Raw genomic sequence first — 27,976 nt, forward strand, 5'->3', positions numbered from 1 at the left:
CGTTTATGCCCTGCTTTTATATATGAGAGATGTTCATGTGCAGGAGAAGCACACACAGCATGATGGTATGCATTCTTATTAACAAAGAAGTCCGGGGAGAGCCATACAGCCAGCTTGTGTGCATCAGAGCAGATGTACTGTAGGACACCTCTGTGGGCAGCAGCAGCCACGTCACTGCTCTCCTCATAGCAACAGTACTGTTGACCTACATGCTTCCTACATAGCCCTCTCCGCCCGAGGTGGCGGAAAACTGCAAATCTATAGCATACACACTTCCTCGTGCATCTTTAAAAAAAGAAAGGAAAAAAATTGCTTTTCTTTTTTAAACTCGCTAATTATATTACTACACATGCCAGCTTTCTCACCCATTCTCCAAAAATAATTCAAATCTCACACAATAAAAATTAAAAATACATTGACAAAAGTGCCCCCCCTCCCCACAGTCATTGACTATTTTATTAGAAGAAGAAGAAGAAGAAGAAAAAACATGATACAGCAATTAAACTGCTTCAGCTTAGAAATCAACAGTAAGCAGATGTCCTTGTTTAAATTACAGCTTCAAATACACCACGAGAGGCTAGCCTACATAGCTAGGTGTGCATTACCTGGAAAAACCGTCTAACAGCGCTGGGAGCTGGGCTTTTTTCCTCTCCCTCTCTCCTTCGGCTGGAGTGGAGGCACCAGCACTAGCAAGGCAGTAGCTTGCGCAGTCATCTCCATAGCGGGCAGTGTCTCAACCCAACCAACAGCACAAACTACTACCTCAGCCAGTACGTGGTAATAAGACGAAAACGAAGAAAGAAACAGTACAAAAATGCCGTAAAGGGACAGAAATGCCCCGCTTCGCCGACGAAAGCAACATTCCCACGCAGCCGAAGACGCTCCGTCCTCTCTCCCGCTTCGCTCTTCTTCTGTGCAGACTTGAAATAAGAGGGAAACCCCGCCCAAGCAGACTTACTCCCCCTTTCTCTCCTCCTCCTTTTTCCTCCGCGTGTTCAGTGCAAACCACAAAAAGGTCCTTTCCCCTCATATGACCCACTGCATAATCCCAAGCTAGGGCTCGAGGTCCCCCAGGAGCACGTTGAGAGACAGCAGTGGAGTCCACCTTTAATGTAATGGTGGTTTGGTTTGTAAATTCGTGGGTGACTGAAACAGTTTTAGTATTTTTGTGTCTAAGATGCCTCTGCAAGAAACTATAACCCCACCTGCTGTACAGAATACACACATCACGACTCTCAATGCTCAAAAAGAAAAGAAAAAAATATATTTAAAGCATTTGTATTGATATGTTAAATAAGTAAAACAGGGGTGGCCAACCAGTCAGAGACCAAGAGCCACTTTTTTTTTTACTGTGTTACCGCAAAGAGCCACATCATACGCATGGGCACACATGAACATCACCCATCCTTTCCTCCCTCTCTATCACACACACACACACACACACACACACACACACACACACACACACACACACACATCTCTGCTCAGCCAGATTTATTGTAAATGTCACACACCAACGTGATAATGACAGAAATGGACTCCTACAGTACTAAAACCACAGGCCAGTCATTTTCAACAATGAACATTGTGTGCACTGTCTCACACACACAAACTCTCAGTTCAACCAAGTCCAGAAACAAAAATATAACAATCTACAATAGCATTTACTTTTACAATGCATGTTGTTTAGTGGGACTTCTGGCATCCCTTGCCTTGAACAATCCTCTTCAAATCTGGCTTGTATTCCGTTGTTGCCACTCGGAGCAATTCTTTCACGAGTGTCAGTCACAACAGATCGATGCTTTGATTTCACATGAGAACACAGACTCGCAGACATATGTTGACCCAAACATTGACAGTATCTTAAGCGCAGCCCGTTTGACATTGGGGTATTTTTCCATTGGCGCACTTTTCCAGAACTCAATGGTCCCTTCCCTTAAAGCAGGTTTCAATTGGTCCTCCTCTCAAAGATCGATCATCTCCAACTCAGCCGCAGCTTCATCTGTGACTAGCGGGACTTTCAAACAGCCGGTCTCTGCATTAAATGGGTCGATGAGGAACGTAATCTGTGGCCTTTTCAGTTGTAGATCACGGAACCGGGTCACAAAGCTTTCGTGCAAGTTTTCAATCAGCATTGCATATCTGGCTCTTTGCTTACTCAGGGCAGCGCTGGAGACTTGCCTGCTGGCTTTTAGCAGTGGGAAAATGCGTTATATCTCCCTTTTGAATATGTGTCTTGAACAGCTTCAGTTTGTTGACAAACGCAAACACACTTTGCACCAGGTCAGGCAGCATTTTTACCTTACCCTGCAGGGTCAGGTTCAGTCTGTCCAAGTGACACAGCATGTCGACCAAAAAGGCCAGATCCATAATCCACTTGAGGTCCGAGAGCTCGGGATAGTCCTTGTCCTTCTCTTCCGTAAACAGTTTCACGGCATCCAAAAGCTCAAAGAAGCGAGAGAGTACCTGGCCTTTTGACAGCCACCTCACAGTGCAGTGCAGCGGCAGGTCACCTGGAAGCCCTTGGTCCAGCTCAGCGATGAGATTCTTGAATTGCCTGTGGTTAAGCGCATGTGTGCGGATATAGTTGACGATTTCCATCACAGGCTTCATGACGTTATCTAAATTCAATGATTTAGACACCAGTTGCTCCATGTGGATGATCCAAAAGTCAGGAATAGTTTGGTCAGCTTTGCACAGCCCCACAAGCCCGTTCACAGATCCCATCATGGCTGGTGTTCCATCCGTGGCTATTGCAGTTAATTTCGTTATGGGCAGATTTGCTTTTTCTAATGCAGCCATCATGGTTTCTTTCACATCTATGCCACGGGTTCCGTCTTTTAATGGTACAATATCCAGGAGTTCTTCTTTGATCACACAATCGTTTGACACAGACTGTGCAAATATTGCCAACTGAGGCTTGTCTTGTATATCACAACTCTCATCCAATGCGACACTAAAATACTTACATGCTTGAAGGTCAGAGTGCAACTGTGATTCAATAGCCCTGTTAATGTCCGATATTCTGTGTTCAATAGTGTGGCGGGACAGTTGGACGTCTGATACCATGCGTTTTCATTTGTCGTTTTCAGGAGACAAGATTTCAACAACATCACTGAGGCATTGTGTGGCTTTTTAGCCCGTGCAGTGTTCCAAGCCAGCTGATAGGATGCGAGCGTCTCTGACCGCTTCGTAAATTTTTGGAAAAACTGTGTCTGCTTTTCTGCCTGACTTTTCAAAGTGGCCAGCTCGTGCTTGCGAAGTTCAGTCCCTTTTGGAAATTCCTGGTCGATGTTAGCATGGAGTGAGCTGAAGTGGTGCTGAAGATTTGAAGCATTGAAATGCGCTAATGACGTCTGACATATAAGGCAGAATGGCTTGCCATTGCGTTCAACAAAAAAATATAAACTCTCCCACTCTGTTAAAAACGTCCCGTGTTCATCTTCATATTTTCTTTTTGCTGTGCATTTTTTCCTGCCATTTTAAGGGCGAACTTGCTCCTACTGGGAAACTTTGCGGTATTTTCATCTCACACACATGGCCATTTGATGAAAATAATGTATTGAACTCAAACGAAGCGAACGCGCACATTTTAAAACAACACAAAAAAACCCCAAAACACAAACTTTGATATGAACGTGAGAGCCGCATGAAACCAGGCAAAGAGCCGCATGCGGATCGCGAGCCGCGGGTTGGCCACCCCTGCTGTAAAAGATGCTATAATGGGATGGTGTAAAGAATTATCAGTGTTAAAAAAAAGGTTAATAATAGATACTTAGACACCTACGTATTTTGTATACCTATGTATACAAAAATCAAATAATGTTTTGACCATACTGCAATGTGAAAGTCAAACTGCTCATTATTTTTCTCCTAATTCTGTCTCTAATATGTCAGGCGATAGAGAAAAATACCGCAGGGTCTCATTTTCAAATGTGAGCTTTTCTCCTGAAACCAGTAATTTACTTAGTTAAACAAGCTTGTTCCCTACATGCCAGGCTGTTATTTGGCTATTATCAGATGAGTTCTATATACGTATAAGGTCGCCACAGACTGTATATAAAAGATCGATATAGTCACAGGTCTGAAAACTGTGGCTTATGGATTCTAATAGCCAGCAGGAGGCAACTCTACATTTAAAAGAAACCCAAATGCTTCTCTTATATTTTCTCAACTTGATTTATGAGTTATGAGTAAAAAATTATCTTGTTATTCTATGATATTCATTGCTAGCTTCACACAATTTATGCAAATTATGTTCCAATTTAAAACACTGTGAGACAGAGCACCGATGCAGGTCAAAGAGGTGTCGATGTAACTGGCAGGTCACCACCTCATAAGCGCGCAGCATCACTGGTTTCAGTCAGATCCACGTCTCACCTGCGGTGTCTCATTTCAAAAAAGTTCCAAATCTGACTTTCCAAATTACAGTGGCTGTCTTGTTTTATATACAGTCTTTGATAGAAGGCTACAAGACAACACAGAAGGCCTTTAGACATCAACACCATCCACCTACAGGCCAAAGGTCTCAAACCAGGATGACTCAGAAATATAATTGTGTACAAAGTGGTATATCTGGGCTTCTAGGAAGCTGCATTTTCATTACATGCACTTTAATCGAGCACACTCAAGAGCTGTTTGTAGAATTGTCCCATTTATTTTACACAGACACATACATCCCTTCTCCGATGGCTGGTTAAAGATGACATGGAATGTTACAGTAAGATTTGTTTTCTTGCATAAAATCCTCACTGTTGAAAATGTTGCAAAAGATTAAATGTTCATTTCTTTTTAAGATCAGTAAAGCCCCAGTTTTTTGTTGTTTTTTTGCATTTTTCTCTTTATAACATCATCAACACTTTCACCACACACTGTACACTGATGCAGTCTCTTCAGGAGAACAAAAACTAAACCCAGAGGCAACACTGCCGTTGTTTTTTTAATTCTCTGTAGTTAACAGGCAAGTGCAGCCAGTTTATATGAGTGTGAAAGCGGGGGGGTTGGCCCGTTATCAGCTCACACGAAAAGCATATGAAAATGTGCATGAAGGTCGGGGTCAATGGTATAGTCTGAGGCAGCCTCGATATCGCTATTCACCGTGGGTTGCTTCATGTCACCGCAGAGTTCACATCCGTGCACTTGTGAAGTGCATGAGTCAAGTCGAGAAGACACCTTCGGGATTTCTTCATTTAGAAAGAAGACCAAAAAAAACTAAAAAAAATGCCGGGTTGCGAGCGAGCCTGGTCAGGACTCTCCGTTCTGGACTTTGGAGACGGGTGGCTGCATAAAGTCTTTAAAGGGCCCCAGGGCCTCCTTCAGGGCTGAGCTCACCTCAGACGATGAGCACGTAATACACTCGACCAGTGTGGGGTACAGGGCGATCACCTGAGCCCACGTGTTGCCATCCACTGCAGGAAGTAAATGAGAGAATATCAGAAAAGGAGGGAAGAAGGAAGGGAATATGAGTTGTGAATAGAAAACAATCAAAGCAATTTATTCAGAACAAAACTGTTTCCCTGTGCCTGTAGGAATTTTATCGAGCAAAGGGCGATGCAATGCAAATATGCGGAAGGGCACTTCAAAAACACTATTTCACCATGTCTTACCTTCAATCTTCTGCAGTTATAGGAAATTGTTTAGTTTTTTTTCTAACTGACCTTGCCAGAAACACAAGCAATGATACAAAGAATGGGCAGAAAATGTCTCCTTTATTATCTTTCCAAGACTTATTTATCCATTTTTATAGTTTGATACTCACCATTCTCTGGCTGTGTTTTTTTCAGGGAGTCCATCAAAGTGCTGATAGCTTTCAAGACAAAGATAATCTCTGTCACTTGTTGCCTAAAAAGAAAAACAACAAAGGCCTTGCTTAGCTACAAAGGCACGGCAGTAGGAGAAAAGTGGAAGAGGCAAACAGCGAGGGGGAGAGCCAATAACAATCATGTATATACATAACACTATTTATTACATATCTACTTTTTACACTGGTTTGTATATTTGTACATTTTATATATTTTTTCTCTGTTAATACTGTTCACACGTATATAGAGCTGCAGAACTGTGATTGTTGGTGCTAAACGGGCTGGTCTGAGTATTACAGAAGGTGCTGATCTGCTGGGACTTTCTCATGAAACCACTTGTAGAGTTTACAGAGAACAGTCTGAAAAGAGAAAACATCCAATGAGCGACAGTTCTCTGGGTGAAAATGCAAAGGGTGAGAGGAGAATGGCTACACTGCTTAAACCTGGTAAGAAAGAACCAGGAACTCTTAAAACAAAAATATTTTTAATGTTAAAATATAATTATTGTTGTTCTCCATGAATCTTCAAACTTCAGTTTTACAGCAAAAGCAGAAAAAAATGGTAAAGTACATCATTATTTTTGATTAAGATGTCATATTACAGTTATTTACTTAGTGGCTGAATGTTACGCTTGATTAATTTCTGACTTTTCAAAGTTGTCCAGTGTGCCGACTCAAAATTGAAAAAAATGAATTCAGGACAGATTTCTGAGATATTTGTTTTGCTGTTTTGATAGATGCTCTAATAGATTTGTTAAGCTCTGCATGTACTGTTTTATTTCAGGCCCTTTTATTTAACCAACTTTGTATTTATACAGAAGACATAAGAATATATTTTACTTCTCCCCCCTCTCCCTTTATTTTCTCTGCTTGTGGTGCAGTTTATCCATGGGCATCTTTAACTTCCACTGAGTCTTGGAGAAATGTGGTAGAAGTATGGCGGTTTTACATTGTTTAAAAAGAGAAATAAGAGATAAATGAAGCCAGAGCTGGTCTTGATTTTGCATTTGCTAAATCTCCCAGTGGTTAAAGTGTAGCATTACAGTCATCAGAATTAATGGCCTCTTGGAAAATGTGTAAAACAACACGCGCTAAAAAAAAAGCACACACAAATAGATACCCATGGTGGCTGGGTACCTTGGTAATGGGCAGCGTCCACTCAACCTCTCGTCCTCTACGTATCGTCGGAGAACATCCTGGGACCTCTTGAGGAGCACGGAGAGCGCCATACGAGAGATGTAACCCTCCTGCGGGGTGGAAACCTTGTTGCTGAAGGAAAACTGCAGCAGTGTCTCAAAACACACTTTGGAAAACTCCTCTCTCATCCGCACATCTATCTCTGCCTCTGTTGGAAGAATTATTTTCGATTGACAGTGAGAGGGACTGACAGGGTTTGGCTGTACGGCTCAACACATGCACAGTTGTTACTGATAAGCCGCAAGAAAGACTCCGGCAACAAACCAAGCACCTAAATTAAGATTCCAACACTTGGCCAGCATGCTGTTGCGCTAGTTTCAGGAATACACAACTGCTAAAGCCAAAGCAACTTAGCTGCCAGAGTCCCATATTACCTGTGAATGAGGGAGACTGTGAGTGAATGGATCCTTTATTCAGCATGGCCATAATCTGGCCAACAAAGTCTTTGGGGATGAAATTGGCAAATGGTAAGATTTCTGTGCTGATCAGCTGGACCACCTAAAATGAAGAGGGAAACGATGATGCAAACTTGGGAAAAACTTGCAAACTATTTGGGGATATATTATCAGAGTCTAGAAACAAGCACGTACCTCTACATCGATGGCTTCATTCTTCTGAAATTCCTGGATAGACAGGTTATCTGGAGGAGTACTGTAACAGAACAACAGTTTTCTGCTTAGAACCTCTGAAAGCTGCACAATAAGCATGGGGGTGGGGGGAATCTCTACCTTTTGGTGAAAAGAAAGTCTTCAAAGGCATTGGCCAACTCTGGCCACATAGTGTCAAACTTCCCGGATGAGGCATGCTGCCGTGCCACTGGTAGTCCAATGGACAGCACCTTGAGCAGAGACGACACAGCGAGCTTCCAGGTGCTCTCTGACGGACAGGCGTACTTCAGACTCAAGGGCATTCTTAAAGTCTTGAAGGCAAAAAACAAAACAAAAAAGCTCATGAGATTGAAACACAAAGGAACACTTAAAATTAATCTCGACAGCGGTGCACGAAAAACTTTCACCCCTCTTCCTTTTAGACAAAAGACAGAGTTAATATAAGTGGAGAATGTAAAGACGCCTCATCAACCTCGTGAGAAAGTCAGCCAGCGACATTTTAACAAAGTCATCTTATTTCCAAGAGCAGCTTGGCGCTCCCTACAATGACATTTCACAAATACCAGTGCCTTGCTTCTTGAGCATCTCTCTGATAAACTGACTCATTTCAGTTTTGGGTTTCTAAAAATTCACTGAGAAGAAAAGAGCAGTTAAACACAGATGTCAGAAGTAGGGGGAAAAGGAAGAGTGGCAGATTTTGGATCGCTTACACTGACAGTATCCTTTAGTGTTTGATGGACTGAATTTGGAAAAAAGTTTTGAAAATACTGGGAACACTTTGCATCTGCCCGCTGATGTACAGTATGAACCCAATATTACGATCAATACAGTGAGGTCAAAGGGCAATCAAGTAAAATCTGCCCAGAGGCTGGAGGTCTCTCAGAATTAAACGATTTCAAAACTGAAGCGGCGTATCGCATACTACTAAAGTTATGTTCCTCCACCCATTTTTGTAAACTGAATTTTCCAAATTTTCACACCAAACTTTTTTTTAAATGTTTGCCAGTTTAAAATCCTAAAAAGGTTGAGCAGGTCTGTAGGTCTAATAAAGAAAGTTGTTTCAGACGCAAACAGCCAGTTTATTCATTATTCTTTTAAAAGCAACAATTGCAGCAGCCTTAAGGAATATTCACACAGCAGTGCTTTACGTAGCTAAACAAATCATTATACTGCAACTGTTCTATTGAAATTTAAAGTGAATGTCCTCATGTGTGGATCTAATTCTTCTCAGAAACAAAAATCAGGTTAAAAAAATTTTTTAAAAAAAATAAAAATCTGGTAGTTCTTTGTTTTTACATTCATCGGGTCCCAATCAGCCCAAATAGCAAAGAGAAATTTAAAATGCATGCCATGAAAGAGTTCGGGTCTTAGGAGGTTAAAATGAAAGAAGCATTCTCGTGATCTTCCACACTGGATGAATATGCAGGGTTCAAACATAACTGGGTGGTCAGCAGAAAGCAGCTCAACAGTAAATTTCGCTGCACTAAACAGGAACAGTGATAAAACACATCAAACATTTTCTCTTTCTCACCATCACCAACAGCGAGTACACCACCCAGGGATAAATACCTTAATGATATTCTGCAGAACTTTTTCATTGATGACAGCTTTGTGGCAGGCTGTTTTATGGTACAGGTCCACCACCACCTCCAAGGAGCGCTCAGCAAAGGGCACATAGTTTAAGGCAACCCATTCTGCCTGTAGGGGTAAAGAAGATTTAACAAAAGAAAACCAAACAAAACAGGAATGGGCATTATGCTCACCTTTTGGCGACAGTGAAAGCATTTGTTTAAAAAAAAAAAAAAAAAAGACACACTTTGCATAAGTACGCAAGTAACACGCCATTTTATTTTTAAACTGCAGTCGCTATTAGTCGGCTTCAAGCTTTGTTAGGTTTACAGTACCACAACTGAAACGTTACAGCCAAACTAAAGATTTTATTCTACAAAGTGTGTCTTTAGGAAATAGAAAACAGAGCCACAAGTATGCATATGAACAAAAAAAACAAAAACAAAATAAAACCATCAAAAGTCACAAAATCAACTGAAAATGAACTCCACAGAGGGAGGTGGGGCTGTGCACACAGAGGCAAAACCACCAGTTAGTGACAGGCAGAGAAAGAGGGGAGCATGGAGTGAGTGAGAGACGCAGATGAGACGCGAGAGCCTACCATGCGGAGTGATATCTCATCTACCGCAGAGGGTAGATCATCACCATTCAGCACAGCTTAGTACAATTACAGAGAGGGGGAGTGGGGGTGAGGGAGATGATGACACTCACCGGCGCAAACAGCTGGATCTAAAATGGTTATCCAGTGAGTAGTTCGAAGAAACAGAATGAGACAAGATTGAAATTAAACCGATGTTTTATAGTTGTATCAAATCTAAAGTGCGTCTCTCAGCTAAACGAGATCCCAAAATCTGGGCCGAGGGAAAAGAGGGGAAAACAAAACAACCTCCCAGCAGCACTGAGGACATTTGACGCAATCTGACATCAGGACTGAATAAAAGCCAAGAAGGCAATAAAAAGACCACCCATAATGGTGTTTGGCTGGGTGAGAATTTTGTTTGACCATCTAACTTAAACAATTTAAACAGACTCAGATCAACACAAATGTCCAGTTTACTGTACCTCCAATGCAGGACGGACACACGGCCAAGATTTAAAACAGGCAGGGTCAGGATTTAGACCGACTCCATCAGTCGTTCAGTATTTGATCGAGACACCTTTCAGGATTTCTGTGCAGGAATAACATCTGCTTGAGCTACGTGTTTCCAGAACTTCCAGGTTTCCAGAACAGCAAGGATTAAGACGACTCTGACGTCAGACTCGTTTAAAAATACTCCGTTTTTGTGACTTCAATAGTCTTGCTCAAAATTACTGGGTGCCTTGGAAACAGTTTTTTCCTTTTTTAAATGACTATGAACTGTGCTGGACTGAAGCATTTCTCTGGCAACCGCCCAGCAAGATGAATCATGAGGGAAGGAATTTGAGGAAGGAATGGTTTGGGGCTTCTAATGGGGGTCGAGAACAATCTGTCAATCTCACGAAGAGCCGTGACAGAAGCTTCATAAGGACAAGACGGCAGAGGGAGTGGAAGGGGGACTTCACGAGCATCAAAGAACAGATATGATCTTATTGAGAATGGCTGAAGAGAGGTGGGTGAATAACAATGTGCGTCATCCAACAGTCTTAATGAAACAAACTGTAAAAGCAAATAAACTGCAATGAAAACCAAATATTTAGGTGTCCGTTTTTCATTTCCTACCTGGTTGTATTTGGCATTGGCCACGTGTTTGGTTTCCATCCTGCCGTACTGAGGCGGCTTGCAGGAGAACTCCACAAAAAGGAGCAGCTGCTCGAAGATGGCCGGGTACATGACCTGCAGGTTCTCCGTGCCCACACAGATGGCCTGCAGCAGGGAGGGAAGGGAGGAACAAACACTGCTGACTTCCACCACAGGACTGCATATTGCACAATTTAGCAGACTGACACTTTCTTTTCTTTCCTGGGCTGAATAGAAACGAACTGGGAGGAATTAACTTTAAACTGAAAGGGCCTATGTTTGGTAAGCATGCTGAAAAAGCTAGAGTAATTAATAAGGAAAGAACGAGATGCAACATGGGACCTCCTGCTGGATTTGAACAGATGATGATTACACACATGACCCCGCTCTTATCTTGATGCTACACTGTAGCACAAACCACCTCACATCAAACTGCTAAAAGCTTCACCGGTGGCAATAATCCTTCTCCCACCTTCTGCAAAACATCCAGAGCGGTGAGCACGGCTTCCTGCAGGTTGGTGAGCACTGCCTCAGTGTATGAGGGGAGGATGAAGGGTGAGGCATCGCTGCTGATAGGCACGGAAACAGCCCCATGAAGGATGACCCCTAGCTTTTTTAGATCCTCCATACTGAAGTTGGCTTTGATGTGCTGGTAGAGTGCTGGAAAAATCTGGATTAATGCTGTGAGGAAGGGCTGACTGGGGATAAAAGAGAGCTTCTCTGTTGGGCCAGTAGGTGGTCTCGTGCTGTCCGTTCCCATTCGATACCACGTGTTCCATGCAGACCACCACAGTGCCGAGTCCTCCAAGGCCGACTCCTCCCCTGGCGGGGGCGCCTGCAGCTCAGCTCCGTTGTACCGTGTCAACCGTTCCAGTAGTGAATCTGAACGCACCAGGGGTCTTCCAGGACCGGATGCTGACAGCGGGTCAATGAGCACTGGAGGGACGCCCATTGCAGCAAGTGCGTCGCCTGCTTTGTCCGAGTCTTTAACAGGTGTAACGATCTGAAGGATTTCCTGAAAGCTCTTCAGGGCAGCCAGGGAGACCTCATTGTTTTTGCTGAGGGCAGCTGACTGAATATGGTTCAACAGCACCTCCCAGGCCTCAAAAAAATCACCTGCAGATACACAGCAGAAGATGGCGGCGTGGAAACATTAGCGCTCTGATATTTGACACCATTTTCAAAGATGTCCTGCATTAATGGCTCAGAACATATTGACAGGTGTTGAAGCAGAAATGCACCAACTGCAATCTGCTGAATGTCACAGAGCATCACGTGCGGGCTCACCTAGCTGCTGAAGGAGATACCGCCTTGTGTTGAAAATGCGCGCCACGCCCGCTAGCGTCAGCACCCACGTCTCCGCCCACTGTTTCTCGGCTGTGTCGCGCGAGTGATGGATAAGGATGTTCCCACCGCCTGACTCGATCTTCTCCTTGTCTGCTGTGGTGGAGGACGTTCTTACACAGTCGAGCAGCTGGAACAGGACCTGGAGGCGACGAGTGACAAAACAATCACGTACTGTCAAATTTTACATTTTTTCGTGTTTTTCTTTTTCCATCTTATATGGAGACGTTTCAGGGATTGTACCTTCCACACCACAATGTGCCACGTTGGCTGCTGGAGCAGGGTTCCGTGGGCAGCAATAGTGGAGAACAACGTCTGGCCGGCGCTCTTACGCACAGCAGGCCGCGGGTCCACGCACAGCTCCCCAAGCTTGGCATACAGACACAGCCACAGGCAGTCAAAGGGAGGGGCGGGGTGGAACGGCCTGTTGAGGGTCTCTCCTTTCTCCTGGGCCTGTTTCTGCAGCGCTTCCTCCTCCCTCTCTAGCTCCTGCGTGATGGCTTCTCCCCTTTGGAAGAAGTAGTCTGAAATGTTCCACTGTGGGTAAGAAGAAGAAGAAAAAAACCAAAAACGAAGTGGGGGTATAAATTAGGGAGAGAAAGCAGTAAGATGCTTCTGATAGTTTTGCTATCCATATTACCATAAAGTAACCTCACAGGAACTGGCACACTCCAAGAGAAATAATCTGGCAAACCACAGATCAATAACAGGTTTTGTATGTCCTGAATCCTGCATAAAGTGTCTATCTAATGTTATTAGAAGACTGAGTTAGAAGAAAATAATACGACAAAAAAATAAATAAATAAAAAGGTGGGGAACTGCAATTGTTTGATCATATATTAAAAACACCGGGTTTCTATTTGAAAACTAGTGTTTGAAAAGTAAAGCCGTGGGCCACCTGTCACTCCTTCGCAAGCAAGAGTCGTCCTGCTTCTCCTTCACAGTTACAATCGCACTTGCTAATTCACCAGTTACATCACATTACTCTGCTAGTTGACTCTCAAAAAACTTACTTGATTGTTTAATTACAGGTACCATCTGACAGCAAAGCATGGAAAAAAAAGTCTGACTGATAATCCTTTATAATAACTACCACAGCTGTACACATCTGTCATCGTACCAGTAAGCCGATGGACGTGAGGCTGATGTTGAGCTCCTGGTTCTGAAGGCCAAAGCTGCCAGCTACATCCACTACAATCTGGAGGCACGTGCAAGGCATGGTGGGAAGGAAGTCTGTCACCACCAACTGCAGGCACTGGAAGGCGGTTCGGATCAATGACTCACTGATGAAGGAACAAGACATGCAGCATGCATTAGTTTCATTAACTATGTGCAGTGTAACTGTGGACATAAAATCACTTTAAAATTCTTTTTTAATGATTTCTTTTCACACAGGCAGCTCACTCTCTGGGCATCATTTACTTTTCCGGGAATAGCATTGCATAATAGTAATAGTATTATTTCTTTGCATAGATTTTTTTTTAAATATACATACAGACAGACACCCACCCACCTCTTTGGTGGAGACAAAAATCGCCCCCTCTATTACACTCTTACCCTTGATCATTGCGAATGGCTCCTATAACACCCAAAACGAGGGGCCAACCAGGCCCCAGGCTGTCGCCCTGACTCTGCAGGATCTGCAGGACACACTCGAGCTGTTTCTGCCGGATGTCTGCGTGCAGCACGTTGGACAACTCCTTCAGGGGGTTCAGCAATAGAAGCTGCAGCCGCTTAGGGATCAAGAAAAGGGAGACGGTGATCAACTTACCTGTCAAGTTTTCTATTCATAAATTTGTATTTTAAATTTTAAAAGAGTAGAATGGGGCGCCTTTATTAAAGCTACGTATAACATTCATATTGGAAGGGTAAACAGGTGAAGTACAAACTGTTTAAAGAAAAATGTGTTTGGACATTTTTTCCTAATTGGCATTAAACTTTTTAACTCTGCATGTTTGAAAATGAAAGGATTAAGGCTTACTGAATTTTCAAACGCAGTGGTTTGATGATGAGTCACTATGCTTAGTAATTTGTTTGGCAATGACAACATGAAGTAGTAAAAGCTTGTCCACATGCAAGGAAATGCTTTAAAAATATTGTTTCATTGGCTGTCATTTTTATTATTCATATAACCTCCACACACCCTGTTTTAGATAAGGCTTGTTATCAGTCTCACCAAGGTTAAGGTCACAGTTTGTGTTTATTAATGACAAGATAAAGTGACTTTTCTATCTTTCTGTCGTGGCTTACAGGATGAACATCAGCATCATATACAGGCAAGTATTGTGTTATTCATACACATTGTGCAGTATGCCGATCAGCCATAACATTATGACCATCTGCCCAAATATTGTGTTGGTCTCAAAGGTGTGCTTTGGTATCTGGCACCAAGATGTCAGCAACATATCCTTTAAGTCCTGATTGGACTTGTTTGTCTAGGACATCCAACAAATGCTCGATTTGACTGAGATCGACAGAATTTGGAGGTCAAGTAAACACCTGAAACATGTTCTTTTCAAACCATTCCTGAACCTTTTTTACTTTGTGGCAGGGCACATTATCCTCCTGAAAGAGGCTACAGCTATCAGGGAATACTGTTTCCTATGAAAGGATGTGTGTGGTCTGCAAGAGTCTTTGGTAGGTGTCAAAGTAACATCCACATGGATGGCAGGACCAAAGGTTTCTCAACAGAACATTGCCCAAAGCATCGCACTGCCTCCGCAGGCTTGCCTTCTTCCATGGTGCCAGGAGTTCCCCAGGTAGGCGACGCTCACACGCCCAGCCATCCACGTGGTGTAAAAGAAAACAGGATTCATCAGACCGGGCCACCTTCTTCCACTGCTCCATGGGCCAGTGCCGATGCTCATGTGTCCATTGTTGGTGCTTTCAGTGGTGGATGGGGTCAGCATGGGCACCCAGACTGGTCTGCAGCTATGCAACCCCAGAAACAACAAACTGTGATGCTCTGTGTATTCTGGCACCTTTCTACCAGAACCAGCATTAACTCTGACCTAACGGGCCAGCCTTCACTCAGTGAGTCTTGGCCGCCTGAGACCCTGGTGCTGGTTCACAACATTTCCTTCATTGGAACACTTTTGATAGATACTGACCACAACAGACTAGGAACAGCCCACAGGAGCTCCATTTTTGCAGATGGTCTGACCCAGTCATCTAGCCACCAGAGGTTGACCCTTTTGAAACTCACTCACATTCTCACGCTTGCCCATTTTTCCTTCTTCTAATGCGTCAACTTTCAGGACAAAATGTTCATTTGCTCCTTGATACATCCCACCCACTAACAGGTGCCACGCTGAAAAGATAATCAGCATTATTCACTTCCTATCAATGGTTGTAATCTTATGTCTGATAAGTGCATGTTTGCTTTCGTCTTTGTTTTTTCTTCTTCTAAATAACCCATCGTGTCGTTGCCTACCTGATTTTGGGCCAGTGGAGGATCGTGTTTGTAGGCAAGTCCAGCTTTAATAAGTGCTGTCAGTGCCTCGGCTCCCCATTCTCTCATTCTGGAGTTTGGATGCTGGCAGACCTGCAGGACACAGCATTTACGGACAAATGCAGACACAAACAGGCGCAATGACAGATCTGATGCACAGGCGGTTCAGAACAGCGTTTCCCAGCAGTTTTCACAGTGGGTGGGTGTGAAACAAGTCGGTGAAATAAACCACAGACTGTGTGATAGAGACTGGGATCCCCCTGTGGCAACAGATTATGCTGTGCTAGACAGTGTAATCATGAAAGCATAGATACACATGGAGAGACCAGGCTGAGCAAAGAAAAGTACACTATGTGGTACAAAACCTGAAGAATCTGAGAGAAAACATTTCCGTGTTTTCTGTGTTCCAAATCAGTCATCCTTGTTTATCTTTGTCAAACAAATCTTCTACTTTTATGGCATCAGACTTCTCGATTCTCGAGATTTACTGCTTCAAAACCCAGATGATCCATGTGCACCCTTTTGTATACTGTGTGGCTTTAAGTATCTACTTAACGCCGCACATTTTTCATTATTATCGTTATCTGTATGAATAGTAGACAAAGTCGCAAAGAAAGATATTCAGCATTTTATCTAAGCACGTTTTTTGCCAGTTTGCAGCTTTGGATTCTACTTTGAGACAAATCAGGAATTCACACTGAAAAAGCTTTGCAAAATAATGTAGGATCAAACACTGATAACAGCACAAACACATTGTGGACACACTGTGGCATAGCGACCTCTCAGCTCCAGCATGTTTATGTCTGATCGAGAGGGAGCAAAAAAAAAGCAACAACCAAAAAAACCAAAAAAAAAAACCAACCAGATTGGAACCAAGAGGCAGAGAGGGAAGGAGAGATGGGAAAGTCAGTGTTTACTGAGGAGAGGATCTGAGCTTACCTTCTGCAAAACAAACGGGTGTGCAAAAGAAAAAGGAGATAGAGAAAATGTGACGAAAACCTCAAAACACAGATGTTTACAGATACATAGCAGGGATTTTCTGATGACAGCTGAAGAAATGACAAAAAAAAAAAAAACCCAGTTTATCGCTCATATCAGTCCATATATTGTATTACTGCTTGTGAAATGATAGGTCAGCTTGCTGGTTGATATGACCTATGTTCTGCATTATTTACCACAACATACAGGTTTTACTCTGGGTATATAACACTAAAGAACAGTAAGCAGTATAGTGGAAATTTGGTGGTATTAAGACAAATATGTACTGGAAAAACAAACCTAATACCACCAATCACTGCGATTAAATTCTGTATAGTTTATTTAACAAAAAAAAAATGAAGACATTTTTTGGTCTTAGCTACTACATGAACTCATGTCTACATAATTAATCTACATTTCCAAAGACAAAGACTTTACCTTGAGTACCAATTTAACAGGTACATTTATTTATTAAGCTAAAATGATGCGATATTTGATCAAAGAGGTACAGGAAAAATAGACTGTACCTCATTTAACATGAAATGTACATGTAGGCTTCTGTTCTAAGTAGTCATTACCTCCAATAAGTGGCCTGTCAGTGGTCTCCACAGGATCTCTATGCGATCCATGTTGACCAAACCGGTTTCAAGCAGCTTGGCGACTGCAAACAGAGACGGCTCCTGAAAAAAAACATAACACAAAACAGAAGGTGTAGAAAACCCAAAATAAAACACTGGATATGTTTCACAGAAGCACAAGTTCCTTATAAGATTTGAATCAAACTCAAATCTCTTCCTAAACATCAGTCAACTAGAGAAACCGTTTACCTTGTTGTTTCCATAAGCCATTTCCATCGCTTCCAGGGAGAGGGAACAGAGAGCATTGATCAGGTGATGCAGGGACACATCATCCAGGTACCTAGATGACAGAAAAATACTTATTTCAGATAACATGTGCCTATTCTGCTTAGCATTAATAACTTAAAATTCTGATTTTACAACAGGCAACACTAGCCTATCTCTCTAAGAAAATACTGTGCTCCTTCCCAGTCATATTTATTAACAAATGGTTATTGTACATATCCATTTTAAGATCATCAGGTAAGTAAGTAAAGTATCTACATATGCTCAGGCACACTGATCCTTACTGAGAGCTCTCGAACAGTCTGGACAGGATGTTGGAGATAACAGGCAGGTCTGTCATCACTGCTGTGGTCAGCACCTGTTTAGGTTGGAGACACACGATTAGCATGTAAGCCCATCACCTTCAACAATGAGCTGGGAAACATAATGTGCAATACAAGTTCAATACAAAGGTTATAAAAAACACTGACCGTACTGGGGCCCTCCACTGCTCGACCAGGCTTCAAGGCACCACCCACGCCTGGCTTAAGCCCGAGGATCCACACTAAGTGCTGGGAGAAAAACAGAAGGTGAAGGAGAGTTGAAGAAAAGTTCATATCAGGTCTTGAAAAAGTACACCAACATGCTGAAAGACATGTATTTTTATGTAAATGTGCTAAGAATGATTCCACTTTCTCTCTGAGAGGTGCATAAAGCACAATGCAGACAGTGCAAGAACAGTTTTGTGCATTTATACATGGAATGGATTTGTATGTGACGTCTAATTACATGAGAGTGTGTACATATGTGCGTGGTTGCAAGTAAGTAAGCGTGTGGCTGTAGGTGGTTGTAGTACCTGGAGGGTAGCCAGTACCAGCTGCCAGGAGGTGCCCAGCACGGCTCCGTGGCAGTGAGCCAGGTTGAGCAGGGTTCGCATACACTGGATGTTTTTGGCAGTCAGCTAAAAGAGGGAGAGAGTAACGTTACAGTCAATTCTAAGGCACACTGTATATTACCAAGTGAGTCGCATCTATAGAACAAGTTATTATGACTTATGACAGTATTCCGTCTCACCACAGGCAATGAAAAGTGTGTTAACAAAAAGAAGGTGGTGGAAACGTAGTGTAAAAGCAAAGGAAATGAAAACAATATGCTAACATTACTATAGGGAAAACTTTAAACTCTGCATGATTATTCCAGGTCAGGATCGAGGTCACTGTGCAGGTACTTTTAAATCTTTTTGCCCTCAAGAAACATTTCAGCGCACAAGCATCCATGTCCAGCATCTATTAAGAACTATCGACCTGAACGAGGCCCTGACAAAGAAAAGCATCTTATTTCACATAGTCAATATTGTCGGAATATACTCTACTATGCACATTGATACTGGCGATACTGCTTAATATGGTTAAGCAGTATTACCTGTTTTGAAGCTGGGGTTTTTTGTTTTGTTTTGTTTACAGAGATTCTGAACATATTTATTTACCGAAACCTTCAAGTACCAACAAATTAAAACCATTTACTTTTACTTAACTCATAGTTCAGTGTTGGATGTATTCATTTCATTTTATTTCATTTATTCATTCATTTCAGGCACAATAAAATACATATATTGAACATAAAGTGCACGAAACTTTATTTTTTTAAACTTGATTGTTTGGAGCCGTTTGGACTCACCAAACTGCTGCTATTTGTTTATTTATTGTGGAAAAGTGGTTTTCCTGCTTTATCTGGATTTAACCTGCCCAACAGCAAGAGCTCCGCTGACATTGTCTCCATTATGGAAGATTATTGTTAATCTAACTTGTTTTGATAAAAAACACTTGTGAGCTTTGTTTTGGGAAAACTGCTACACAAATTAAAATGTGAAAATCTGTTACACTTATCGAGTATGTAACCACCAAGTCTTCCAAATGTGTGCGTCCTTACCACAACAGTGCCCTGGGGCTGGGCAGTTAGTGGCTGCCCCACAGCCACCACCTGCTGATGAGATTCACTGGAGGGGCTGATAATCTGCACGTTCTGGCCCTGGATTGAATAAGCTGTGGAGAAAACACACACACGCACCCACGCAAACATATTGTTACACACGCGCACACGTAGAGGAGTCAAGGTTTTTGAGGGGATTTTGTAGCAAGCTTACAACATGCAAGAAAAGCTCTCTTAATTAACTCCAAGACAAACATCCCATCGGTGAGTCAAGACCCAATTTGCCGGCTTTATCTCTACAAGCTGATATGCAAATAGTGAGAGTCTGAGCGGCCGGCTTGAGAGCAGCTGTGTGTGGACGCCTACGTTCCCCAGGCACATTCTCCTTGGTGTGTCTAATTAGAAGCCACAGTGAAAACTTATGGATTAATGCAACAAGAGCAGGAGAACAGGGACAGGCAGAGTGCCAACAGTTTACATGTTGGGCACATCTTACCCATGTGGGAGATTAGACCTGCTCATTAAACACATGTGACCAGAGGCCATCCCTCAGGGCTTTACATGGGGACTTTTAATGGTTTGCAGTATAAAACATGTATTTGCTCTTGCAATTCTTGGTGTGTACAAGTGAATAACTACATGCCTGACATACTTGTACAACAAAAATAGAGGTTATATGAAACTTGAGTCCCCTTGAAAATGTGTTTTGTATTTATCTTTAGATGCATTCTCAGTCACCCACCTTTGCTGGAGAGGGTGGCCGCGTTGCTGCTGAGGACAGTTAGGGCGTAGTGTGGGGGCAGAGAGGCCTTGCAGATGGCCGTTATAAAGGCATCACGAGGTGTCACCAGGCCGAGACGGCCACACAGCGAGGCCATGGTCAGCTCTGCTTTCAAGATGTTCTCAGTCGCTGTCTCATCAGTGCTGAACACGCAAGACGTGAGAAAAGGAAGAAAGAGGACAGAAAAGTGAAACATAACACATTGCAGACTGTATTCCTTATTGTCTAATTTAATATTTATATCCTAAGAAATGCTGCCAAGGCTATATTAGACCTTTATTCATTATTAGAACATGATAGGATATGTATAGATAAACCCAGCAATGAAATTTGAATTTCTTTCGAAGTACTTTTATGACCAAGTGAAGAATTTTCAACATAGCACATCTAAACAAATGAGTCTTCTTTAGAAACCATCAATTATTTCTGTTTGCACACAATAATAAAAATGAGCAGAGTTTGTGTTATTAGCAGCTGAAAAGCTGACCTTTGCAATGATGTGTTTTAACTTTGTAATGCTCAAAACTTGTAAACGCAAGTTAAAACTGAGGGTTTTCTTCCAACTGACTCACTGTTTGAGCTGTCACATGAGAAAGCATCATGTCAAAAACAAGAAATCTCTTTTGACTCCACAAAAAGAATTGCTAATGCTCACAAAGCAGGAGGTGGATATAGAAAGCTATCACAGCATCTCCAAGTGTCAAGAACTGTAGTGAGAAGTATCATTAAGAAATTCAAAGAGAGCCACAGAGCCTGACAGAGGCAGGAAGCTAAATATTTCAAAGGCTGGAAAGAAAACTAGTGACAAATGTGTCTAAAGTCACAACTGCTAGGGACTTAGTGAATCACTAGAATACTGCACAGGAATGGGCTGAGAGGTTGCAGACCAAGAAAAACACAGGAAGAACAGACACTGAAGTATGCTGAGGACAACCTGGACTGGAAGTGCGTCCTTTGATCAGGTGAGATAAAACTTGAGCTCTTTGGCCACAGAGACGCTGCTTATGTTTGGAGAAAGAAGGGAGAAACCTACAACCACAAGAACTCCATCCCCACAGTGAAACACATTGCTAGGAATATTATGTTGTGGGGACCAGCAAAAAATGATGTTGGCATCAGGGGGACTAATGGTTTAATGCACGGCTGTGTAGCGGGCTGTTGTGTTAAAAGATGCAAACCCACATTTGCGACTTAAAACAGACCCTGCACTACAAACATATTTAGGAGCAGCGTATGACAACCCTAAGTCCAGGCAGCCTCCAGTTTTTCAGCAAAAACGCTGATAACACAACAGAAGCAGTGATGGTGATGCTGGCAAAGTTTAATGTCAGAGCCAGAGTCTACAGCGTTACACGCTGTGAACAGTAAATAGGCAGAGCCATTACTGAGACAGTGAACCGCTGTTAGTTTTACACCGTGAAAGATGTGCACAGGTTGTATTAAAATATGAACAGTTAACTTAGTCTGACACCAGATACCAGACTGGTTAAATTATACAGCTCGATGAAGGCTGAGGGCGCCGTCCTATTTAACATGGGAGCGACACCTGCAGCTAACGGAGAAGTGACCGCATTAGAGACCATGGTCACGCCATATTAATTTCAAGGCTTCTGTATCGTTTTCCATTTTGTAAGTGAAATCATCTGAAATATTGTTTTAATTAAATTGCATGACTATTTAAAAATATAAAAACACAAGCCAATAAAAAAAAAAAAATAGGCCATTAAACTCTAAGCCACTGACCTGAGGGTTGTTATGTTGGACACAGAGCTATTATTAATATTCATTAATAACTACAACATGATAATGTCTGTTTCAGCAGCACAAAAACTCACCTCCTAGTTCTATTGAACAAACACTTGAACGGGAAATTAAATGTGTATTTATGTGTATTTATCTGTTAAGCATACATCGTGCGTTTAAAGTAATCTTTAATGTGGTGCAATTTACAAATGACTAAAGCTTTAAAACGTTCCTGTCTGAATCACTGCTGTAAATATATAACATGTCTGCTGACTCCAGAATCCGTACCTGGCATCCAGCAGCAGAGACAGTGCAGCCAGGAGACCGCACCAGCAGGCGTTGACCATCTCCTCCCACACCAGGTGAGCCCCTGAGACAAACAAAACATTACGGGGTTTATTCCTAAATACTATCACATCAGTCTGGACAGTCTCATGTTGGGGAAAAAGAAAAGAAATTGATCATCTCTAATTTTTTTCCACTTCTTATTTGAAATTATAAAGAGGTTCGGCTATAATTGTGGTCACTAGAGTTTGTACAAGTGCTACCACCCAGAATCATGACAGGCTAGACCATTATACACACCACTCCTGCTTCCCCATCTCCATATGTCTGCTTTCATATATTTTCAACTGATTAATATCCTTCTTGTCAGGGTGTATCATGAGAATAAAACGCTCCAAAGAACATTTTTTCCTTCTGTACATTCTCACCAGGTTGCGGCTTCCACTCCTGGTCAGGGTGAGCTTCTCTAAATTCAGCAGCTGCCTCCTCCTCCGCGGCCAGTTCTCTTTCAATCATGGTGGTGATGCCCCTCACCAGGTCAAGCAGAGCACTGAAGGCCACTGACATGGCGTAGCCCTCTGGGATGGATGGGGGCTCAACCTTGTCCAGCATCTCTAAGCTGGGAGAGAGATGGAGAAAGAGAAATGAGGTGAAGTACATGAACTGAAGTTTCTGTCTGGAAAATTGACATATAAGAGCTGCCTCCTTTTCCAAGACCATTAACATATTAGGCAGCCATTTCTTTTCAGCAAATAACTTTTGATCTGCTGTATCATTAACGTCAGAAACAACATCTTGGGGGACAAAATTAATTTAAAAAATGACAAGCTTGTCTATATTTATGCCACTTTGCAGCACAAAGCTAGTCGGTCCTGGAACTGTTTACTTTCTGCATCTGTGACTGGAATTACATCCTTATAAACACACAATAAATAAGGGGAGATTATTCAGTATGTACAAAAGAAATTCTTACTAGGTGGCCTTGGCGCTTCCCTGGACACTAACAGTCATAAGGGGGATCCAGGTACCACGGTATTCAAATGCAGCCTGGGTAGTCAGGGTGCCGCTGACCCCTCCTGTGCCTGGACCGCCTTGTGCTGTGCCTTGAGCACCTGAACCCGACCCACCTACAACAAAAGCCGGAGAGGAATGAGGTAAGGGGGTATAAGTGCAGTAAATCTGAATTTCAGGCCCATTTGAACACATCTCCTTGACATCAATAGAAATTCTAAATAAGGACAACTCAGTCAACTTACCAGCTGGCGCGCCAACAGCAGCCACGTTTCCCGCATTGGGAACGATGAAGAGGGACTGGATGAAGGATCCCAGGGCATTGACAATGTCTCTGAACACTTTAGTGGAGTGCTGCTTCATGTCATAAGACTGGCAGAACGAACTGAAACAGAGAAGAGCAGAGTGAGATCACAGCAGTGTGGGGTTGTATTAGAAAGAAAAAAAAAAAGGACACTTCAGACTTTGCCAAGTTTCATTAGGCCAAACTGCACTCTGAGAAACAGTTAAACAACCTTAGTCACAAAAGGGTTTAATGAATGTAATTGTGCAGAATCAGCTATATTTTTTTAAACTAAAGTAGGAAAAAAAAAACGTAAGTTTCCAGACCCTGTAACTAAAAATCTGTGTTGTTTTTTTTAAAGCTGCTTACCGTAACAAATGAGGCTGCACACACAGTCTGTGGACTGATTCCACAGCCACTGCTCTGAGCCACTGAGGCTTCTCCCCATCCAGAAATTTCACCAACAGAGACAAGAAGATCTCACACTCAGTCACCTGCAAGCCAAGCACACACATATCAGACTGAAAGTGATGCAAAATCTCTGAATACCTTCTGGCTTTGTGGAAGTGGAACGGCTTTTTGATCAATTTGAGCAAAAAAAGAAGAAAAAAAAATTCCATCTCAAAAATTGAATAAATGCCACTAAATAAAAACAGCTGGAATGCTGAGTTACTCGATTGTAGTTAAGCTCATTAAAGTGCTTGGAGGAGAACTAAGACAAAACTACTGCTTGGGTAAGCCAATGCTAATCTGACTGGATCAATTAAGTGCATCAGCTCTGTGCTTAAGAAAATCCCATAGACATAAAAAAACAACCATCAGACAACTGTTTTGACCACCCAACCATCGCAACGGATCAGTTACTTACCAGTAAGCTGTAGAAGTGCTTGATGAGGACGGAGACCACACGCAGCAACCTCATGCAGATGGGGAAGTAAGGTTTCTCCACAGGAGCTGGTGAAGCAGCGCTGCTGCTGCCCTGCCGGAACTTGATGTTAGGGGAGAAGAGCTTGATGACGAGGGGACAAACTCTTTCTTTTAGCAGGAAACTGAACTCCTGATGCTGGGTAGGAAACAAAGGGAGACCAAAACATCCTGTGAATTAATTTATTTTATTGTAGAATGTTTCATTAAGAATTTTATTGAAAGGACAAGATGGATCAGATGGATCTAAACCTTTTAAAATAAAAAAAGTTGGAACCTAACAATGAGCAGACTTTTCTCTTTTTTGCCACTTCTGGTCTGACACCTTGTTTTTGGTCTAGATCAGGGGTGGGCAATCTCAGTCCACGAGGGGCGGTGTCCCTGCAGGTTTTAGATCTCACCTTCGGTCAACACACCTGACGCACATGATTAGTTCGTTACCAGGCCTCTGGAGAACTTCAGGACATGTTGAGGAGCTAATTTAGCCATTTAAATCAGCTGTGTTGGTTTGAGGACACATCTAAAACCTGCAGGGACACCAGCCCTCGTGGACTGAGATTGCCCACCCCTGGTCTAGATGTTCACAAACTCGCTCTTTTTTCTCTCTTTACCTGCAGGAATACACCGGGGAAATCATTAAGAACAGACTCCAGCAGCTCAAGGCCAAACGTCCGTGTCATCTCTGTCATCCCCACCAGCCAGTAGGGGGCGTCAGCATTCACCAGCTGGCACAAGTCCTGCAGGAAGGTGAACAACAGCCTTCAAAACAATGCAGTGTTGTCCTACCCACATCACAGTGGCTGAAACAGGGCTTTGACCGAGCTCTGCATGAAGAACAATCATCATCACATGAAAGTGTAATGTGGGTGAAAGACTTCAAGACAACCGAATCCCTCTTTAAAAAAATTACTTCATTTCAGAGATGAAAAGAAATATTTCTGAATTAGTTTTACTGGACCTCAATTTGAGATTATAAGAAAGATCTCAAAATCAGCATCTAACCAACTCTGACAAGAGGGCAGGATGGCTTATAGAAGGCTACCGCCTCCTGGTGGACATACCTGAAACAGCATGTATGCATCCTTTGCACTGGGTCTCAAAGTGCTAACAGACCGGCGGTTGGTGTTTCCCTGGACAGGAGGGGGCTGCTCCACAATGCCTTGAGGTTAAATACAAAATACATTACACAGTAAATTAGCTTGCAATTAAAAAGCATTTTTATCTATGTTCTATTTAAATAGCTTAAGGTGTAAAGATGTACTTTTCAGTTTTTCACACCATCTGTAATATTAAGCATCTCAGAATTTTACTGTATCATCTTCCTACTTTCAGAACCAATGAACTCTAACCTTTAAAGCGCTCGTCCTCAGCCACCATCCTCTCAAACACCACAGTGACAACTTGTCTAACGGTGGCAGCTGCTGTGTTGTTGGTGATGTTGTCCTTGGTGAAGTGCAGACGAAAACACAGCACAATAGCCTGGGCACAGGGGAAAAAACAAACTACTGCTACTATACTGTTCATCCATATAATACATGCAAACAGTGTGTGTGTCTATGCTTTTACCTTGGATAGCACTTCATCATGTACAACTGTGTTGGTGGTCAACAGGACGAGGACTGTCTGTAAAAGTTTCAGCTCTTCCAAACCATTTTCCATCAGCTGCCACAACATGTTGATGATGTTCCCTGCTGCTGCCTGTTTCACAAACACACACACACAACTAAAGTACATAGCCACACTCTGAATTTAGGAGGCATTATCAGAGTTCCTAGCTGATATCAGGCCTTTGGCTTGCCCAAGGTAACAGCCATAAATAATAGACATGCACAAAAACACACTCTTGTGGGAGCAGATGGTTGTGCCTGCTTGGGGTTACAACATCACCCAGTTCAATAACACCAGATCTCACTGTCAGTTTCTGCTGATAGTAAGTGACACCGCACGTCCTTTCTCAGGGTCAAGCTATCCAAAATAAATCTACATGCATCCCCCTAACAGCTGCTTTTATGTGTAACTGGCTCAATTCACAAGATAACAAACAAACTCAATTTTCAAATATGAACGCGTCTTATGCTCTGCCACAGCCCTGCCTGAAGGCACTGCTTTAGTCGTCTACTCTCCTCAATGCAATATCTCAGCAATGCCTTAAGGAACCTCTGCAAATTTGGCACAAATGTCCAGGTGGATTCAAGAATGAAATGATGTGAATTTATTGCTGAGATCTCCGTGAATAGACAAGACATGCTTGGGGAGATAGATGGGAACTAAATCTCAGTTGGTTTGGAGAGGCCTGTACTTCTTCACCATCCTGTCTTTCTCCTATGTCCCGCCTACTTGGTGTGGTTCACCTGTCCTCTGCTCCTGGCTGCTTTTGTTAGAGACCACCGTTTTAGGGGAGCTACTCCTGCATCGTTTTGTTGTTTTGGCCATGGAGGTTCAAGAAGTTTAGGATTTCTTTTTCTTTCTTTTTATGAAACGAAACAGCACAGGTTAGAAGCTGCTTTCTGTTTTACTGGATTGACCTGCATCAACCCGCTCCCCACGCTGTGCTGTTTTTGTGTGCAAACTTTTTTGTATTTGTAAAATAAAATACTAAACGCTTAAACTCTCAGTCTGTTTAACTAACATTACTACCCATCTACTACTGGTGAGTGGGGGAAATAACAATGAATCTGAATGATTAAAAATGTATTATTCCTTTTAATTCACAGTTAAAATTCACAGCTATTTTCAAGGATACAGCTTTAAGAAACAGCCATTTTTCCTCTGGTCAGCAACAAGGGTTTAAATTTAGTTAAGTTTCTTCTTGGATGTCCTGGGATTCAGAACATTTCAGTGTTTGAGGTAAACTACTGCGTGGAAAGAGAGAGACAGAGCGTGAGAGCGAGATCTGTGTGACAAAAATAGTTGATAAGAATTAGCGCTAAGTAACCCAGCGTGACCAGTTCTGACAAAGAATTTTCTCAGGGAATGCCGAGCGCATCTTTTCTCCCACCAAAGGAAAAAAAAAAGAAAACTAACAAAAACAAACAGAGCTTTGAAATCTATTTTAGTGTAATCCAACAAATGATGATTAAAATGAAGAAAGCCTGCTTTGCAGTGTGCTAACACCTCTGGGGTAACATCTTGGAAACCGCTCACATCTCAGGTCTGCCAAAAGCTGCGTTGTTTAAAAGGTCGAAAACCCCTACACCCATTTCGCAGGCTACCATTAAACGACGATTTCAATTTGGAAGTTATTGTAGCCTCCCCTTTCCTGAGATCGGTACCTTATTCCACTCCGTTTTTCTGAGTTGTTTAACTGCCACTGCGCATAAAGATGATGTTAAACTGTTCAAGTAATAGATTTTCTAGGTCAACGGGTTTCACGAAAATGAGCAGTGGAAGTGGTAAAGGTGGTCTGCGCCTTTGCGCCAGGAACGAGGTCAAATTAAATTTACACTGCTTGATTGGGTATTGATGTGTTGCAGTGCTTGCAGTATTGACCCAATTGGATATCAATCAAGCCTTC

General features: G+C 42.5%; 1 protein-coding gene across 4 annotated transcripts in view; it reads right to left on the reverse strand.

The window, feature by feature from the left end:
- Nucleotides 1-4,635: 4,635 nt before the first annotated feature.
- The window catches only part of mon2 (MON2 homolog, regulator of endosome-to-Golgi trafficking), a 33,631-nt gene continuing 10,290 nt past the window's right edge, over nt 4,636-27,976 (reverse strand). The window contains exons 4-36 of one of the 4 annotated variants that reach the window (XM_026175290.1): nt 26,029-26,160; nt 25,812-25,941; nt 25,524-25,621; nt 25,074-25,199; nt 24,407-24,601; nt 23,908-24,032; nt 23,501-23,640; nt 23,218-23,371; nt 22,673-22,863; nt 22,248-22,329; nt 20,178-20,359; nt 19,436-19,548; nt 18,363-18,467; nt 17,998-18,078; nt 17,812-17,885; nt 17,492-17,582; nt 17,243-17,344; nt 16,626-16,628; nt 15,669-15,779; nt 13,793-13,968; nt 13,356-13,518; nt 12,479-12,772; nt 12,179-12,377; nt 11,364-12,007; nt 10,874-11,017; nt 9,886-9,903; nt 9,175-9,303; nt 7,726-7,916; nt 7,588-7,648; nt 7,372-7,495; nt 6,938-7,145; nt 5,759-5,841; nt 4,636-5,408 (exon numbers count right to left, since the gene is read on the reverse strand). In XM_026175290.1, coding sequence (XP_026031075.1) covers nt 5,245-5,408; nt 5,759-5,841; nt 6,938-7,145; nt 7,372-7,495; nt 7,588-7,648; nt 7,726-7,916; nt 9,175-9,303; nt 9,886-9,903; nt 10,874-11,017; nt 11,364-12,007; nt 12,179-12,377; nt 12,479-12,772; nt 13,356-13,518; nt 13,793-13,968; nt 15,669-15,779; nt 16,626-16,628; nt 17,243-17,344; nt 17,492-17,582; nt 17,812-17,885; nt 17,998-18,078; nt 18,363-18,467; nt 19,436-19,548; nt 20,178-20,359; nt 22,248-22,329; nt 22,673-22,863; nt 23,218-23,371; nt 23,501-23,640; nt 23,908-24,032; nt 24,407-24,601; nt 25,074-25,199; nt 25,524-25,621; nt 25,812-25,941; nt 26,029-26,160 — 4,833 coding nt within the window. In that variant the 3' untranslated portion in view covers nt 4,636-5,244. The remainder of the gene's footprint in view (nt 5,409-5,758; nt 5,842-6,937; nt 7,146-7,371; nt 7,496-7,587; nt 7,649-7,725; nt 7,917-9,174; nt 9,304-9,885; nt 9,904-10,873; nt 11,018-11,363; nt 12,008-12,178; nt 12,378-12,478; nt 12,773-13,355; nt 13,519-13,792; nt 13,969-15,668; nt 15,780-16,625; nt 16,629-17,242; nt 17,345-17,491; nt 17,583-17,811; nt 17,886-17,997; nt 18,079-18,362; nt 18,468-19,435; nt 19,549-20,177; nt 20,360-22,247; nt 22,330-22,672; nt 22,864-23,217; nt 23,372-23,500; nt 23,641-23,907; nt 24,033-24,406; nt 24,602-25,073; nt 25,200-25,523; nt 25,622-25,811; nt 25,942-26,028; nt 26,161-27,976) is intronic. The other 3 variants (XM_026175291.1, XM_026175292.1, XM_026175293.1) reach the window with 3 other exon arrangements.

The sequence above is a fragment of the Astatotilapia calliptera genome, chromosome 7 (assembly GCF_900246225.1).
Source record: "Astatotilapia calliptera chromosome 7, fAstCal1.2, whole genome shotgun sequence".
NCBI lineage: Eukaryota > Metazoa > Chordata > Actinopteri > Cichliformes > Cichlidae > Astatotilapia > Astatotilapia calliptera.